This window comes from Abramis brama, assembly GCF_963993115.1.
Source record: "Abramis brama genome assembly, chromosome: 7".
In the NCBI taxonomy this organism is placed as follows: domain Eukaryota; kingdom Metazoa; phylum Chordata; class Actinopteri; order Cypriniformes; family Leuciscidae; genus Abramis; species Abramis brama.
The window spans coordinates 25,351,142-25,370,995 of record NC_139969.1 but is presented as its reverse complement, the minus strand read 5'-3'; the positions used below and the strand labels follow the sequence as shown (position 1 = coordinate 25,370,995).

The window sequence follows — 19,854 nt, the reverse complement described above, 5'->3', positions numbered from 1 at the left end:
GAATTGAACTGATGATTTGGGATCTCGCCTGAAGCCCCATTCACACCGCCAGCGACTTTGTCGCTGTATGTTGCTAGTCTCTGTACTGTGAAGATGCTTGTGGCGCTTACACAAGACGCTGGAATGCGCATTGATTGTGGTGTTTTTCTTAGGGATCCCAATTCGTCAGTTTAGTTCTGACGTAACGTTGAACGTGACTGACTGATAGGGAACATCTAGGTTACTAATATAACCCCCGTTCCCTAAAGGAGAGAACGGAGACGTTACGCCTCGTCGCCACAATCCCTGTGTCCAATCCCTGTGACAAGTGACCAGGCACTGGCTTGTCTCCTCAGCACAAACTTAATGAGTGAGTGCTGCACACTTCCTTGTATACCCGTGGCACGGGGTGTCCATTGGCTTGTTTTGTTACCACTCAAAGGTGATTGGGCTCTCAGACGAGATCCCAGTTCGTCAGTTCAGTTCTGAAATAACGTCTCCGTTCCCTCCTTCAGGGAACGTGGGGTTACATTAGTAACCGAGACATTTGTAATTTTACTGTAGTTAATGTAAATGGATTCGCTAGCCATTTGACGTATGTAATCTAAAATATTCAAAGAGAGAATGGGTAGGACTTGATTGTTTCCATTGGGAATTGATTGAAAGTGGGCATTAAGTGCCAGCGTGAGGTGGTTGAAAAATAAAAGGGTTTGGTGATATTAGCAAAAAAGACTTTTCAGAAGTGACAGAGATCAAAAGTATTTTCTTTGGAATTATCTACAAAAATGAAGCATGCAAAATAAGACCAGAAACCTGGTTTAGGTATAGGGCCAATTTTGATTTTATGTTAAATTTTGTTTTTACAGGTTTGCCAAAAATGCTGGTCATCAGAGATTATTTTGGGGTCCCTAGTCCTCAGGGTGGGCCGCCGCTGAATGCTCAGATTGGTGATGTCATAGAGGTCACCTGTGCTGATCCTCACAGCTCCTGGTGGCAGGTCAGATAAAGTACTGCAGTATTTAAAAACCTAATAGCTGAATTGTATTCTGTGGTGTCATGGGACCCTGAAGCTTGATCACAACATCACAACACATCTCAAAGCAAACAGGGCACACATAACCTTTTAAACAGATATGTCTTTGGTGACATTCCAACCAAATAATAAATGCATTAACCAGTATTTCCATAGACAATAGGCTGTCGGCCCATTTAGGTTAATTATAAAAAAACAAACGACTTTACAAAATAATCAATTATTAATTAATTTGTTAAATTAACTAATTAATTAATATCACTCTGCTCTCACAGCACTTATATGAAGTGTTTTAAATATTGTAATATTTGATTATTATTGAGAAAACTTGTTGAGTATCTAATATGCTACTGTAAATACAAACACATCTGTACTCAATGCAGAGTTATTTTAGTGTCATTGAGATATTATTAGCAGCCGAGTGTGAAGCCTCCAACTTCCATTTTATTTAAAGTACATTTTATTAAATAATAACCCTGACTCAACCTAATGCAACACAACTTTAGTATAACATACAAATGTTACATTGAATAGTCACTGAAAACAAAATTGCTTTTGTAATATGCACTGATACCTAAATGAGCCGTCTTATATAGTGACTGCAGAGCACAGTCTTTGTTCAGGCATGTTTCAGCACTGCAGTTTTGTCTCAAGCTTATTGTCACAGACTGTTCCTGTGTTATTTATTTCTGACTCATGCCAGGCTGTTGTGGCTCTTTTTCTCTATGGTTGATGGTGGCACTAAAACCTCATCTTCCTCCTGGTGTTGCTCCAATCTGGCCGACGCGACTCAAACAGCTCGGCAGGGAATAGACACTTAGCGAGATTTCCCTTGCTTTATGCTGGGCTATTTCTGCCTGATAGCACACAGAGGTTAAAAAAAAACACCTACAGGTCAAAAATGGATGCCAAGAGATTCACCGAGCCAACAGACTGTGACAGGCAGTGGCTAGACGTGTGTGTCAGCCGTGGTTCTTCACGCACTTGGCAGGTCATAGAGGGGAAGCGAGAAGCGGTACTATTGAATGATAATGCACATCACTGGTTTATTTTATCTTGTGTGAAACGACACTTAACTCTTAATAAGGCTACTAAATCTTCAGGGTCCCATGACACCAAAGAATGGAATTACAGAGCACTAAGCATCCATCTCCCATGTTACTGGAAGACAATTATCTCTGTCCCGTTGCCAGAACAGTGCAATCGATCACTGTAATTTAATTTGATCCTTTAGGCTGCCAACTGTTTACTCTAATGGGGTAATAAGTTTAATCTTTATCATACGCTTATCTGTGGCATAACAAATATAAAGGGCTTTCAAAAGCTACGGCGAAACATTATTAAGCCAAATAAATCAAAAATACAGTTCCAGTTTGGGACTCCAATTTAATTTGTGGTAGAGGTGCATTTTTCTGAAATTCATTTCATACTAGTTAGAGATGATCTTAAAGGGAGCCTGGAAAGAAAAGTATATATTTTTTCAGTATAGTTGTTTGAGAAGATCCTCATTACACCCTCAGTCAAACCTTCAGCCAAACTCACAATCAGTCATAGGCTGCTAAATTTTGGCACCTGGTTCCGCCACGTTCACAGTGCATTATAACCTCCCAGCTGTTGTTTCATACTGAGTTGGGGGGAAATGTCTGTTTTTATCCAAAAATATACAGATAATTGTGGCTGAAGCCATGCAAGAAATGAGCCTATTTTAAAACTGGCATCCGGCCTGCGATTGCTCAATACAATTTTTTTGCGTGAGGACATAATATGAAACTCAGTCTAATGTAATTCATAAATCCAAATATGCTCGGAGCAGCAATATCAAACAATGGCTTATTGGCGAGTGTCATGATTCACGAGGTTCTGCTGTGGAAGCTGTATGATTATTCAGCATTAGGTGATGCTTTCATTCTGATGCCTAACGGAGTTTAACCGTGGGTAGGGGCTGAACAGTAATTAACTGTGGCTCTAAATGAGATTCACTGCTTGTTGTGAGCTAATTGTCTTAGATTTATTAAAGCAAAAGGGAGGGGTGAGCATCGCCTCAAGGCAAATATAATGCAATTAACAACCACACTTCCTGGCAGGGCAAAATCCTGACAACGCAAGAGACCGGCTTCTTTCCAAGTGATGCAGTCAAGCCCTGCCCATGTGTAAGTATTTGTATTTGGATGACTTGCACAATCATTTTAATGCTGTTGATTTGTATTTTTATCGTGTTTTTTTTTCTTTTTTTCTACATTGTTCCAAAGGATTTCTTTTTCAAATAAATGTTGTTATTTTGAACTCTTTAGTCATCAGAAAATCCTTGAAATGTATCACAATTTCAACAACAACAAAAAATTAAGCAGCACAACTGTTTTCAACATTGCTAAAAAAAAAATCTTGAGCACCAAAACAGCATATTAGAATGAATTATGAAGGATCATGTTACACTGAAGGCGAAATGGGATTACATTACTGGAGTAATTTATAAAATATAAATATATATATAGATTATATTTATAATATGAAGTTTGAGTATATGGAATGAAACTCTGAATATATGGAATGAAACTTGAATATATGGAATGAAACTCTGAATATATGGAGAGTTTCACTTAATATTATAAATACAGTAATTTCCTGACCAATATGCCATACACACTGTATGGATGGATAGATAGATAATGGATGGATGGATATATAGATAGATAATGGATGGATGGATATATAGATATATAGATAGATAGATAGATAGATAGGTAGATAGATAGATAGATAGATAGATAGATAGATAGATAGATAGATAGATAGATAGATAGATAGATTCACTATCCAGTCAAACTTATCCACTCAAAAATATATAAAAGTAATAATAATAAATTATATTTGTCTATAATGGTATAATTGGTAGTGTATATATGCATGACAATGGGTCTCATTCATGAAACACGAGCAGAACGAATTTTTGTGTAAATCGTGTGTAAAGTGGTTCTGGCGTAAATTTTCGGATTCATTAAAATGTTCGTATTTCCCAAATGTTAGTTGGTACGAAAGAAATCTACACCTGCTCCCAGCCACGCGTAAATAGTACGTTTAACATCCGAACGTTTTGCTCATTAATAAACTGCATTTTAATTCAACGTAATCGGGTACATATTTACACAGCATTTTGAAAAAGTATTATATATAGTAATTACATACGTTTTTTCTTTTTACTTGTATTACGAGAGCCAGTAATAGCATCTGCAAAAGGAACACAAGTCCACAAGTTTTTTTTATTTTTTTATATTCAAGCTGTTTTTTTTTTTGTTTTGTTTTTTACAAGTCCGCAAGTTACAAGTGTTGCAGTCAAGCTTCATGTCGAACCATTTTCTTTTCACTTCTGGGACTGTTCGATTAAAAGATGAAACTCCATTAACTGCATCTGTAATATGCTGCCAAGCATTTTTACCTAAAGCATGTAGCCTATTACCTAAAAAAATCCTTTTTTTTTAGGACCTGATACGCCACTATGTACGCTTGAAAATAAAATGTGGCGTTTTGAATGAACTTCTGATAATAAAACTTCAATTTCTGCATCTGAGAAATTTCTCTTCTTCATTCGCTTTTTTTTTTTTTTTCTTCCAAAATTATACATGTAATAATACAATAGCATTCGCTTTTGAGAAGACATGTTGAAATCCTTCGTTTCGTGTCATAATATGATGCCCATATATAGCTGTCAGTCGGTTTTAATTGGCGGGATTTATGGTAATTGAGAATGAGCGTGCACGCGCGTCCCATTTACGAGTGATTGGAATTCATTAACCCACACACACATTTCACTATCAAATCTGACGTTTACGAAGTATTTGTGAATCAGGAGAAGAATTTTCGGGAATGTCTCTTTACGCGCAAATCACTCACATATTTACTCGTATATTTATGAATGTTTCATGAATGAGACCCATTGTTTGTAATGTGTCCCATGCTCAGGTACCCAGGACAGTCGACTATTCAGCCCAACCCTGGTAAGTCTAAATGTTTAACCACATTTACTCCAATATCCACATGACTCATAAAATAACCTGCATGACTACATGTGCTGAGCCATATGCCCGTTGGCTTGTGCGAGCAGGTTCGCTGGGCCCATAGAGAGGCACCATGCAGAGTCTGAGCTCATGGAGAGAGAGAACAGCACCTACCTGGTGCGATACAGGAGCCGGGAGAGCAGAGAGTACGCCATCAGCATCAAGTACGTCTAGCTATTATATCACTTCATACTGTTTATTTGATCGCTCAAGCGTGTTTTTATTGCGCATAAAATTGGCGTGACGGATAGTCGATGAGGTTCTTGCACGAACATCCTTTTGCATGCAAAGCTTAGCTTTCTTCATGCATTTCCCTCTATGCAACCCAATGCATAATGCATCACAAATTTGCATATAGCTCATTGTGTAGCATGGATGTGGTCAGTGAGTTATCACACTACATGCGCAGTGTGGGCTTTATTACCTCAGAACATTTTATAGTTGCTTGTCTCATGCTTAAACCAATCACAGGTTCCCTGTCAAAACATTTTGTCCTCTTTATGTGGGGCTTTAGGTCCTGTGGGTGTGTTGACCTGCGGTCAGAGACTGACAGAACAATTCCACATCCTTATGTTATAGGAAGCTCACATTTAAACTTTAAAGGGATTGTGGTTTTTCTATAGCTGGTCCAATGTCATGGAATAACATGCCACTGGACATTACATCTTCTCCTGCTCATGACATCTTTAGATCCAGAATTAAAAGGATAGTTCACCCAAAAATGAAAATGATTTACTGACCCTCATGTCCTTTTTTGGGTGAACTTTCCTATCTTAAAAGTGTTTTAATTGCACATTTAAAGCATTTTAGTATGCACTTGTTTTTAATGTGCTCCATAAATAAAAAGATATGTCTTGGCTTAACTTTTGTTTATCAGCCCATTCCCAGCCCAGGGAAAACTCCTTTGAGATAAAGTGGAAGTGGAAGTACTGACAATCCTGGAATGGTTACAATGATTCTCTGCCATCTGCAGGTACAACAACGATGTGAAGCACATTAAGATCCTCACTAAGGAGGGCTTCTTCTACATTGCTGAAAGCAGGACGTTCAAGACTGTATTAGTAAGTGGGTTTGAGTTGCTCAGAAGCAATGGTCTTCATCAGCATTTGCTCTGTTTATCATAACCGTATGAATACATATGTAGGGTGCTATAATTCAATGTCGCTATCTGTGCTGCAGAGTCCTGAGCTTTTTTTATCGTAAAACCAGAACATTTGCTGATCTGCATAATCCTGTATTTCATTAGCATAATTAATAACATGGGTCCAGCTATTAATCCATTAGAGACACCAGTACTACTGCAACCTTGTTACATGTTCTTTTAAAATGATAAAGTTTTCCCTTATAAAAAAATACTGTGGTGACAGCATGTAACAAGGATGGTAAAGCTTTGATGTATTCCAAAGTACTGAATCATTACTAATTCATATATCATGGTACTGCAGGGTACATCAAAGAATACATAGTATTGTCATGGTACACATCCATAAAACCATATACGTATGTTTTTGTAAGTGTTGCTAGATACAGATCCTTTTAACTGTGAGCATTTATAAGCAATTTTAGCTGTTCCACTAAGATACACACTAAAATTCCACTATTAAAAATCTCACAAAAAAAATAATTTTGCCTATGCAAGGCTGGAAATTGCCACCATTTTGGTTGCATATGATCCCGAAATTGAATCTGTGCGACTTCAATATTTATTTGGGAGCATTTGAAAGTGCAAATAATTGTTGTGTTGCGACCTTTTTTCTACCAATGCACTGGTCAACCAAAACCGGAAACTGCCTTGTTTGTTCTTTAAACACACTATCGCAAGCGGCCGGTTTATAGTTTCAATTTGGCTAATCTCTATTCCGGACAAAAACTGCATTGCAATAATTTCCCGAAATGTAATTTGTGTGAAAATATTACGAAGTCTGTTAACTGGACATTAACACACAATCCAGAGATATGGGACACACTGAACACGGGCGGAAAGAGGAGAAAGCAGTCTCGCAGCAGAGAAAATACCAAACACAGCAAAATCACTGTCCGTGAGGCTCGAAATATAGGAAGAAAATTTGAAATATTAAATTGGGGTGGGGGTTTATATGAATGTATCTCTGAAGGAAACTGACTGTCTTCAGAATAGTCTTCTGAGAGTGAATTTGCATTTTCATTCAGTCCATCTGTATTTGTTGTGTGCAGGTGTGTCTTATGCAACAGTTTCACAAAGCTAAAGTCAGACAATTTGCTCTAAGTCTTGAAATTATGCAATCTAATTTAAATGAAATCAACTGCTCATGCTACATTTGTGTGTAGCATCTTTGTTTGGATCGTGATTAAAATGCTGTGGTTGCCTCTCATTGTAAATGGCTACAGATGTTTTTATTTATTTATTTTTAAGGCCAGTTTGGCCTGTTATAGAGCAGACAAACAACTGATAAATTTGCTTAAACAAAGACAAAAATTGGCAGCCGGTATCGGAATTGGACAATTTGCTTGTAAAAAACAAAACAAAAAACAAAATGGAATTGGCAATGAAAAATCATGATCAGTGTATCGCTACCACATTCATTTCTCTACAAAACGCATGTTGTTTTTAAATAAAAGGAATGTTTTAATATATGTAAATTGTGGTGTTTTGAGCCCTGCTACATGGATTTAACCATTAACCGAAATCAGAGAACCGTGAACATGCAGATGTGTTACGTTTTTGAAATATTAACTTAAAATCTCATTTTAGCTGGCAAAATCTTTGATAATCCTTATAATAAGCTTTTAAACATGTTTCTGTCCAGGGACTGGTTGAATATTACAAACAGCACTCTCTGAAAGAGGGTTTCCGTACACTGGACACGACTCTGCAGATGCCGTATAAGGAGCTCAGTAGTGGACTCAGAACTGTTGGTTAGTATCTACATTTCCCTCAGATTAACTCATTATATGATGACATTAGTCTCTTAGCCCTGTTCACACTGATAGCGACTTGCAGTTATGAAGTGACCAGAATTCATTTTCAGGTAAAAGGGTAAAAAATAAGGTAATCAAGGTAAATAAATAAAGGTAAATATAATAAAGTAAAAATAATTAAATAAATAAATACACTTAATATATAACTGCAGTATATTACAAGCTCAAAACCATTTTAAACTCACTTGAGGTACATGAATGTGAAAACCCTTCAGCAGAATAGTTGACAATTCAGTCCCTAGATTATTGATATAACGTTAGGGCTTCCAGACACTATACATTTGCCCTGGCTGACCATTAACTAGTCAAGTTAAATATTCCAGTGGGATTAGTTCCATCAAAATCTTGTGCCAACCTGGAGTGTTGTCACTTATCCACCTCAGTAATATGTTTTTTCCTAGCTTCAAAAGTAAGAAGATTATACAGTCTTTTTTTCTTTTGATAAAATCAAAGCTTTATCAGGCAAACCAAGGTTAACAAATAAAGTATCCAATACCAACTCCTTATCAAAGATATTACTCATTTCAGAAACTATCTTGGCCCAATATATTTGTAACTGATTACATGACCAAAGACAGTGAGTGAGTGTATCAATTTGTGTTTTGCACTTAAGGCATAGAAGTGAAAGGTTTATTGTTAAATGCTTGTCTATGGTTTGGTGAAAACCATATGCACAATTTTGAACTTTATAGCCTTAGCACGATTACATACCGAAATAGATTTTGCATATTTCCGAATACTTCCCCATTCTTCTTCACTTATAGAGACAAAAAGTTCCCTCTCAAAGCAAGTCTAGAATTCAGAACTACATTTACCTCAGATGTAGCATTAGGAACATTATATAACAGACTCACTCACTGACTGTCTGAAATAGTAGTTTTTTTATAGGAGACAGACTTCTGTTACTGTATTACATTATGAGGTATCTTTCAGGCTATACAGTAGTTTTTCAATCCTCCCATCGACCCTGGTAGTTGTAGTGCAGAGAATTTTAGCCTTGGTCTGCGCTTGCTCCAGACAAAGGAACTGAGCCATCCATTCACATCTTTTAAAACACTTTTAGAGAACAGGATAGGGATAATTTGAATTAGATCCAGGATAAGAAATGTTTATTGAGCAGCAAATTAGCATATTAGAATGATTTCTGTCAGATCATGTGACACTTAAGACTGCAGCATGTATTTATGGATATATATATATATATATATATATATATATATATATATATATATATATATATATGTATATATATATGTGTGTGTGCGTTTGTGTTTGTGTGTGTGCTTTACTGTATATTGGTCATCGGCCACCCTGCTCTGTATCTGCATTGGGCATCAAAAAATCCTTATCAGTTGACCACTATTATAGAGTGCACGCAAGAAGGAGGTCAGGTTATCGCTCTGTGAGCGATTTCACTGTTCTGTATGAATAATCTTTGCACACGTAGAGAAAAGTTATAAAAAAAAAAATATATATATAATTTATACTTTTTCAATTATAAACAATTTAATTAAAGAAATTGCAGTACTGTAACATTCTAAGTACTACTTTAAGCACTGCTGTAATTTATATGCAGACATACAAAATTGTTCCCTTGCAGAACGTTAGTCTTTAGATTAGTTGCCACAATAGAAAGACATATTCTTTGTCAGAGAGTTACGGCCAGTTACGCAGTAACTTCATCCAGCAGCAGGAACGTGTACTAGCAGCCTGTCGACCTCCAGTGTGAACTTCAGAAAGGTCCTTTTTTAATGGCAGGAGGCATAGTTTGCGCTCAGGAGGTATTTTTAGCTATGTCCTGACACCTATCAGACACTTTTGATTCAATATAAATGTTGAACAATTGGCATGCTGGTCGTTGGGTGAAATTGTAAAGTGTGCATGCACACGTGTTGCTTTCATGGGAAAAACGTACATCTTTACTCCAGCTCTCATTGCCCAAGATGGCTCCTCAAAGAGACAGACAGATGCTGTGAAGCGAGCCGTACACACTCGGCACCTGGCAGCAGGAAAAAGGCTGTTTGTGTCTGGCTCTGCAGCTTCAGGCGACGCAGCGAGAGAGAGGACTCTGCTAAACAAGACTCAAGTAGCACCGGCAATCTCCCTGACACGACATGACAGTTTGGTTGGAGTTACAGGAAAAAGCCATGATGGATGCTAAGCTTCCTCTCACCTGTGGGGACTTGGCTGATTTTCTCTCTCGCAGTTGAAAAAAAAAAAAAACCCAGTCCCTGCACTGAGAAATGAAAGGGCAACTAGTGGAGACATGGAAAGTCAGCTTTATTGAACAGAGAGAGATGTGTCACGTAGAAAAAGGCTTAGCGAACGAGTACAGCTCTGTTGATATAAAGAATGGGATTGTGGGGATTGTGAATTGGGGTTTCGCTGATCTATTTGTCCTTTTTTCCGTCAGCATCCTCATTATTAGAGGTGTTTATACTCGACTGCCAATCTCTGTAACGCATCCTTTCACAAACCGCAGCAGAAAATCCAGGCCCTTGATGCATCCTGGGACATTGCTCTCGCTGGTATGCCGCAAACCAAAACACGTACAAATGCGCCAACAGATCAGTGGTCGTGTGTGCGCTGACACGTCTGCAGCCGCAGAGTGTTTGGTAAACACATTGAACACAAAGGGAGATACCAGTGTTGGGTTTTATACACTAATGTGAGAAAAGTTATTTGCAATACAGATATCGCATCGGTTTCAATCCTGCGTAGATATCGAACGTGTGAATAGCTGCACGATTTTTGAGTGTCAGTGTCACAGGAAAAAGTAGTTGGCTCATCATCTACTGCTTCGTTCCCCCCAGAGGAGATGCAAAGCAGGAAGGCAAACATATTGTGGATCTGACGTTTGCTAGTTTACATATTAGAAAGTCCTGGATGCTCAGATGGGCGTTCAGATGGTAACAGGACTCGCGCTCTATCACAGCTGCGCCAGTGACAGGGCCAGGAGCACGCACTTGGCAAAAGCTATCACAAAACCTAGAGAAAAAAATAACATCTTGAAAAATATAGGAATGGGTTGCTCATGAAATCCCAAACCTCTATGACTTTTTCTTCTGTTTTTATATCCCACCCACCTGTGCCCCAATAATTTAGTAAGTAGTCCATACACTGTAAAAAGTGAACAGTTGGATCAACTTTAAAAAATTACTTCAATTGGTAACACCTAAAGAAATTAAGTTTTCTCAACTTAAATTATCACATTTTATCGTGAAAAACGTGATAATTTAAGTTGAGAAAACTTAATTTCTTTAGGTGTTACCAATTGAAGTAATTTTTTTTAAGTTGATCCAACTGTTCACTTTTTACAGTGTAATAGTAGTCCAGATTTTGGTCTTTTCTGTGATCATTTACTCACTCACATGTCGTTCCAAACCTCTTTGACTTTATTTCTTCTGTGAAACATGAAAGTAGACATTTTGGGAATAGTCTCAGTGCTTTTTTGTCCATACAATAAAAGTCAATGGGGTCCAAAGTAGGACTGGGCAATCATTTTTCTATATTCTATTTCTTCTGATCGGGTGTGTTGCTAATAAGGCTGTGTATTGCTTGTGGTATTTTCAGTGTTTGCCATCTCACTATTTGAGGACAGTCCACATGAACTCTCCAGAGCTGCTATGAAGGTTCACTTCTCAAGCATTTCACGGTTTCATTTTTAGAAAAGCTATTGTCATAGGTCTTGTGACAAACTAAAAGTTTGTCAAATGTTTGTAAAAAGTAAAATGTACTTCGCAAATTAATAATACAAATAACAGTTATAATAATGCAATTTATTATAACATGACAACCAAAATATTTATCCATGTTTAAATGTATACAGCAGGGGTGCCCAATCCTGCTCCTGCCGATCGACTGTCCTGCACAGTTCATCTCCAACCCTAATCAAACACACCTGCCTTTAATTTTCAAGTGATCCTGAAGACGTTAATTGGTTGCTTCAGGTGTGTTTGATTAGGGTTGGAGATGAACTGTGCAGGACAGTCGATCGGCAGGAGCAGGATTGGGCACCCCTGGTATACAGTATACAAGTACCTTATTTGTGAAAAAAATCTTTGTTTTATGAATTCAGTTCATTAGACACAATTTTTGATGATAAATTTATATTAAATGATCAAACAAAAATGTAGAAAAAATACAACTGAAAAGAGAATAAAAAAAATTAAAAAATCCTAAAATTAAGGCCTTAATTAAAAGGTAGCTTACTCAGTGGAGTTTACTAAACAAACAAGTTATGTTTACATTCATTCTTGAGGTCTAACAAACGTGGAATGCATTTCCTTCCCCAATTATGATGAAATTAATCATAATAAATATTTGATCAAATCGTAAAACACTGAGACATTTTCCTAAATTTCTCAGGACTGGCATATTTCAAGGAGTGTGTTCATTCCCCGGTGCTGTGTGGAGTTCTTGGTATTAGCTTGTTTATGTTTGTTTTGTTGAAAATGTCTCCGTTAAGATCTCTGGGTTTTTGTGTTCTTATTTTCTTCGCTCTGCTTCGGCTTGGATCCTAAGCTCCAGTGCTGTGTGGGCTTTCTGTTTTGAGTCCCACCAGCTACAGTTTTGTTCCTCCCTCCCCCTCACCCTTCTGGTCAGGTACAGCTATCAGCCACCTGTCTTATTCATTTCCCCCACCAGCCATCTCAGTCTTTTCTCCCTGTGTTTGCTTCAGCTCTTTTGTGTGTGAAAATGTCCGAGTATGATGCAACGCCATTTGTTCCCCGTTTTTGTTCCAAATCTCCAATCATCTAACAAGCATGTTCACACGTTTTGTCCTACTTGGCATGTCTTGTGAAAACATTTGTGTCTCTCACTCTTGTCCTTTTTTTAACAACTTGTTTTTGTCTTACATCCCCCTCTCCCTCAGTTTTGACCCCGAGAGTGCTCGGCATTGCACTGGCACGATATGATTTCAGCTCCAAGGATACTCGGGAACTCTCTCTGCAGGTGGGAGACCTGGTGAAGATCTATATTAAATGTACTAATGGATGGTGGAAGGGTGAAGTCAATGGCCGGGTAAGGGAAAACACTCTTATACACCTTTATTTACTGAGAAATGCTGTTGAAAGTGGATTGGGCTGAGCACCACAACACACTTGTAGCCAATCAGCATTAGGGGTGCGTTTGCACTCATGGTGGGGAGGAGAGAGCAAGAGAGAGATTTGAAGAAGGACTGCAGAAAGAGAGATGGCTGAGAGACATTGCAAATGAAGAATATTAGAAAATATAAGGTCAGAGGAATATAATTGGAACAAGAAGGGTTGGGAACAGGCAAAAGCTTTGGGACCCACATACATTTTAGAAAAGCTTTCTAGCGCTGGAAACCTGTGTTTGTTTGGGCTGATTTCAAATATCAACAGTGTTTCTCAGAAATCACTTGCTGCCCCTTTAAAAGCACCAAAACCTCTAGTGAACTGCTTTAGTACTGGTGCTTCATATTTTCAGCTTTTTTCTCGGAACTTCCACATCATGTAAACTAAACTCTTACCCTTTCATGCGAATCACAGCTTATGGTTTCTCAAAAGGGAACTGCTAGGCACATAGCAGCGAAAAAATACAGTTTTACAGAACAACAACAGGATTATATATTCAGCATAGTTAAGAATCGTGATCGTGATATAGTTATAGTTAATACTGTTATAATGATAAACAAGATGGTTTATGATCTATTGTGTTTAACTGTGTTAACAAATTGAACCTTGCTGTAAAGAGAGTAGCTGTATTCTGTTATAGTTACATAAAACATTAGTCAGATCTATACATTTTCATAAAAAAATATCATTATATCATTTCATATTATTATTTTTTTTATAATATTCTTATTTTCTAATAATTTATATGTACACTACTGTTCAAAAGTTTGGGGTCAGTAAGATTTTTTTTAAAGAAATGAATACTAAAGATGCATTACTGTCACTTTTGAGTTTTGATTAATTTATAAACATTTATAATGTTAACGGATAAATGCTGTTATTTTGAACTTTATATTCATCAAAGAATCCTGGAAAAAAGTACCTGTTTCCTCAAACATATTAAGGAGCACAACTGTTTTCAACATTTATCAGAAGAATTGTTTCTTGAGCAGCAAATTATCATATTAGAATTATTTCTGAAGGATAATGTGACACTGAAGACTGGAGTAATGACTTTATTTTTATAATAATATTTTTAAAAGATAGTTTATCTAATTTATCCATATTAATTACGAATTACAATTGACGAATACAGTCATGAATCCCAAACACAGTCTGTGTTTGGGCTCTATTGATTTACATATGCTATATTTTGTCGTGATAAACAGCTTTCGGTAGTACCGAGTTTAATGTAGTACCCACATTAAAGGTAAAAGCATTTTGCGAATGTACCCCAGTTCTGAAAGCAATTGGACACTACCAAATGACATGGCAATATAGAGGTGTGACAACATGATTGAAATTTGAGATTGAAATTGAAGCTTAGCCCAGCATTTCCCATGCAATATCACAGATCTTGACTCTCCAAGACACCTGAATCATTCCTCAAGCCATTTTAGATTCACTTTCCTTCATTCCGTACGCTCGAGTGGGTTAATGAGAGAGATGATTAACACGAGGTGATGACAGCATGACTTTTAATGATTCTTCTGCACATGTCATTATCAGATCTGACACACAAGAGCTCTCAAACTGCTCATCTAGGATGAAGAGATATGCTCTGTTACTCTTAAGTAATGTTTACGGATGTTTTATAAATTACAGGTGGGATGGTTCCCTTCAACCTATGTGGAGGAAGAGGAGTGACCAGTGCGGGAAGTCATCCTCACTATGCTGTGACAGTGATAAGGCACATGATGGCGTTAGACAAGAAATGTAATCGTGAATAATGCACACTTACATGAGCGAAGCGCCACAAACACAGCAATTATCATCCTCCTCTAATGGGATGCGGTGGACTGCGGTTGAGACCTGCAGCGTGATGCATCTGAGGCCCCGTCGGCATTGACTGTTTAATTAGTTATGAATGTCCCTCGCTGATCCACATTCAGTCCAGACATCTTTTTCTCTCACTCTTTCCCTCCCTCTCACCCTGTCACCTCCTGAAATCTTCACACAGGGCCTGGGGCCCCCCCTCTCTCTGCCTGTTTAAAATTTAAACTCCATTTCTCTGCTATGCCGGACCTCCCATAAACTCAGGAGTGGCACGCAGAGAGAAAAGCCCTGAGCTGGCCATTTTTTTCCCCTTCCACTCGGCGACCTTTACGCTGTGCTTTCAGCTCACCTTGTGCTATAATTGATGAATTCATCCGCCCGTCTGACTCTGCAAAGTTTGGCTGGGGCGAGATGGAGCGCGGTGCTGTCACGAAGCCTTCCTCCCTCTTCAGCCCTGATAACACTTAGCAGCAGTGCTCTCTCGGTGCGCTCGGGGCGCTGCGCGGTGACAGGAGGCCTGCCGTTCAGTGTGATATCCATCTCACTGCACTGTGATCAGTCATCACTCTGTCTGTTTCTGAACCTCAGTTGCTCCCAAGCAGAACGTTGGCACTGATTTGGGACTGACGTCAATTCGTTCTCTTTTCATGCAACTGAAAGACATTACGGTGTTTGCAATGGGACTAGAATGCTAGACACAGCAAAAAATGGAAGTATGAAATTAAAAGTACAGTTAGAAAAAGTCTGCCAATGGAAGATGACAAATTGTGCAACCATTTAAAAGTTTGGGGTTAATAGGATTTACTTTTATATATAATTCAGCAAGGATGCAAGTGAAAGTGAAGACATTAGTGAAATGCAAAAAGATTTCTACTTAGTGCAAATGCTGTTCTTAAAGATTTAGTTCACCCAAAATTGAAAATTCAGTCATTAAAGGAGAACTCCGGTCAATTTTAACATTGAGCTCATTTTTTTGTAAATTTGGAGTGCTGTCAGTACAGAGAACAACGACAAAAATCGGTGTTGCCTACACAGTGTTATCCTCTTTTTAAAATTTGCACCCTGTTGACTTCAATGGGGCATATTTTAAACCTGCTTTTAGCCTCTTAACATCCTTGATGTGTCATTACAAGTGCACAGCCATGTGAGTGATTCCTTCAGAGTTAACACGGGTGAATCTGACTGCAGTAGATGTGAAAGATATGAATAAAAATGAAGTTAATTCGGCCAGCGCTCATACCTGTATTTATTTCCTGTTTTCGGTCGAAGTCCATAGTAGTCGATTGTCGAGTTCTCCACTGTTGCTTAGTTACCTATGATCACGCGCGTGAACTCGACAATCGACTACTATGGACTTCGACCGAAAACAGGAAATAAATACAGGTATGTGCGCTGGCCGAATTCTCTGTACTGACAGCACTCCAAATTTACCAAAAAATTAGCTCAATGTTAAAATTGACCAGAGTTCTCCTTTAATTACTCGCCCTCATGTCGTTTCAAACCCGTAAGACCTTCGTTCATCTTCGCAACACAAATTTTTGATGAAATCCGAGAGCTTTCTGACTCTCCCCCCCCCCTTAAAAAACCTTATCACCCCCAAACTTTTAAACAGTAGTGTATATCCAAGGTACTTCCTTTGAAAAAAAGTCTTAATATTGTGTCATTTTTCTTCTCAGGTAAGTTTATCTTGTTTTAAGGATGTTTAGATGTTTTTACTGGAGAACAAGATAAAAACACTGAGAATAGGATTTTTGCACTGTCCTAGATATATCAGCTTCCCTTGAATTTGGATTTTCAGCACAGATTAACTTTGTTTAAAACATTTTTGTAAGTTCTTTGCAAAGGAAAACGCTCTCTAAATGGACAGACATGTGTTACAAGCTGCTTTATATGCTAAAATCCAGGTCATGTCTTTTCTAAAACTATATTTACAGAAATGGCATTTTCACTGCTGTTGTAAATGTTGAAAAAATAATTGCAGTCATTCATCTGTTTCTTAATGCACCTAACAGTTCATGTTGTCTGGTTTTCGTCAGAATAAATTTAAATTATTGTGTTTTTTTCACACTGTTTAGCAAGTGAATTTTTTATAGATGTATACGGGGTCCAAATGTAACTTTCTTTCCATACATTTGCCAATGGAAACTGTATTTTGTATTACTTTTATTAAAATATTTTGTACCATTACAGTGGCATTATTTAGATGTTTTATTTTCTTTATAGATTATTTTCCTTTGTATATTTGTATTTCATTGAGTTGAGTGTTATTGAATATTTTTCCTCGTACTTTTGTTCTGGTGGCTTAGTGTGTGAAATATTCCAGCACACAGAGTTATCATGGTAAAAATAAAACTTCTGATGGTAAAGGTTTAAAACATGTATTATGTTGCATTTCCTGATAAAGTTATGGCCAAGTTTATGCTACTTTTGGCACTTGGCAAGTGACAGTTTTGGACATCGGCTCTATATTTCTAAACGTGGTACTTGGAAATATTGTAATCGAACCAATTTACATGTTTTCCCTTGTACCCTTTTCATTCTGATATATGTTTGTATCCCATTAATAATACATTTAAGCCACTTCCTCAATGACATCATCCTCCAGGAAGTGACATCATTTTTGGAGGGAAAACAACAGCACAAAGAGTAAGTGTTAGGATGTTTTGTGGGGTTAGTTGTTATCTGGCTGGTAACATCAACATTTTTAACAAAGATGCTAAATTATTTTCAAGTTGATAACCTAATGTACGATAACTCTCAATCCATAACAATGACTTTAACTTTAGCTGTTTATTAATGTCCTGTTAAGAATTACAACAATCTACCATTGTTTAAATAATCAAGTTATTATTGATGAAGTTTAAGTGGCAAAGATTGAGCAAAATGCATCTGTACTATTAAAAAAAAAAATGTCTGCAAAAGGTAGTACCGCCACCCAGTAAAGCATGTCACTTTTCCTAAACATCAACAAATGTCATGACTGGGCTTTTATTTAAATGTCGTGTTTTTTTCCTCAATATGATTCCAAACAAACTGGGGGATATGCGTGATTATTTTACATTCTTTTTCGGAATTCCAGTGCACTTGTCACTAATTCCCAACAAAGCTCTTAATTCATTTTAGGACTGTAGGAGCTGAGTAGGAACAGTGGTGGAGATTTAACCTGAGGCATGTTGAGAAAGAGCCATGAGGTGAGAGCAGCAATGATTGATGGCCAGCCTTGTTTGCCAGAGGATGGAAGCAGGTCTATCTCTCTCTACTTTGAAAGCTGTGAACTGACAGCAGGAGACTTCAGAGGAAGCGGGAGAGAGAGAGAGAGAGCATCCCTCAATCTTATGACCTGAAAGTGTCACCTCTTGGTGTTGAATAAGAGACAGGAACGGGTGAAGAGTTATGTGTTATATGGGTGTGACTTACCTCACCACATTGTCTTTACCAATTCAGCAACTGTAGATGGGGAGAGTGTGAGGGAAACTCAATAAAGCCCCTGTATGTCTGATAGGAAGGACGGAGATTGAGCGCCTCAATTACTTCATCAGCACTATTGAGTAATTAAACACTTGCGGATCAAAGCTGTTGAAGGGAACAAACCCTGAGTGGACCACAATGAATCCCCCCCGATCCAACCTTGGAGTGAGTGAGGACGGGTGTCCTCATGCACTCACTGCCCCTTTGGGCTTTGCACTTTGTAATACACCTTCCATTAAACCTATACAGAATCCACGATGCATTGCAAGTGCATAGTGCAGTTGTACATACAATCCTTGAGTTTTTGCATTAACCAACCTCAAGAGGTTCTGAGTACTAACATATTTAACTGTTGCTCCTCTGAAGTTGACCGCAAAAAACTGAGGTTTCACTTTCGCTAGTCCACTTTCGATATTCTACTAACTTTGCAACTACATGTCAACTAACTCTCATTAGAATTAGTACTGTTAGGTTTGGTTTAAGGTTAAGTTGGCATGTACTTGCAAGGTTTAGTAGAATATCTGTTGGGGAATAAATTGTTAGAAGAAATTAAGCCGACAGTCTACTAATACTCTAATGACTGATGGTTGGCATGTAGTGGGAAGTTCTGAGAACGTTCCCTGTTAGCTGAGATGAAGCTTTAAAATCTTTGCAAATCTCGTGTCTTTAGTAATGATTGGGCTGTGTTCATGTTGCATTTGCACCATTTTGACCACCAGTGTGTGGTTTTTAGACTGCTTGACAGTGAATGATTTTGCAAAGCATTTGGTTTAATTGATTCAGAGTTTCAAAAAGCTTTGTTTCTCCCATCACCACAGTATTTTGTCTACTTTTGCTCCATCAATTGAAGTAGTTCCTAACAAAGCCAAAGCAGAATCATTGCATCTTTGAACAACAAACAGTAGTGGCTTTTCTGTATGAATCCACTTTATTTTTATTTTATTTATTATTATTTTTTACAACAATTGGACTGTAAATGATTTATTGACTCACTCACTTGTCAAAATCCACTATGCTGCCATTACAATGTAACCTGCAGAAAGAGTCTCTGATAAACCCAGAATGCACAAAGCTCAAATACAGACAAGCGGAATGATACAAACAGGGAAAAGTCCCAGTGCGGTGTGGACTAAATATCAGCCAATAATATTTAAAGATTGGAACTAACTGTAACAATGTAAATGCAATACCTGATAGAAGTATTTGAGTTCATAGTCATGATTTTTTTAAAATGCATACAAATAATTTTCAAACAATAAATATTCATGTTTTGTTTTTCACTCTTTATTATCATAGTTTTGGACTTGAAATAATTAATTTGTATGAATAATGGATAGTTTTCGTATAGGCAATGGTAAAACAATAAAATAAATACATTAAAGACATTTGTAATGTAGCACAAGTAAATGATGAAGGCATGATAAAGTAATCAAGACTAAGAAATCAG

The 19,854-nt window shown here is 37.6% G+C and overlaps 1 protein-coding gene across 3 annotated transcripts in view; it reads left to right on the top strand.

Moving 5' to 3' along the window:
* Positions 1 to 17,126, top strand: part of vav3b (vav 3 guanine nucleotide exchange factor b) — a 65,451-nt gene extending 48,325 nt beyond the window's left edge. For all 3 annotated transcript variants that reach the window (XM_084119455.1, XM_084119454.1, XM_084119453.1), the window contains exons 20-27: positions 846 to 976; positions 3,097 to 3,162; positions 4,970 to 5,004; positions 5,112 to 5,228; positions 6,038 to 6,125; positions 7,851 to 7,959; positions 12,899 to 13,047; positions 14,769 to 17,126. In XM_084119455.1, coding sequence (XP_083975581.1) covers positions 846 to 976; positions 3,097 to 3,162; positions 4,970 to 5,004; positions 5,112 to 5,228; positions 6,038 to 6,125; positions 7,851 to 7,959; positions 12,899 to 13,047; positions 14,769 to 14,810 — 737 coding nt within the window. In that variant the 3' untranslated portion in view covers positions 14,811 to 17,126. The remainder of the gene's footprint in view (positions 1 to 845; positions 977 to 3,096; positions 3,163 to 4,969; positions 5,005 to 5,111; positions 5,229 to 6,037; positions 6,126 to 7,850; positions 7,960 to 12,898; positions 13,048 to 14,768) is intronic.
* Positions 17,127 to 19,854: the final 2,728 nt, after the last annotated feature.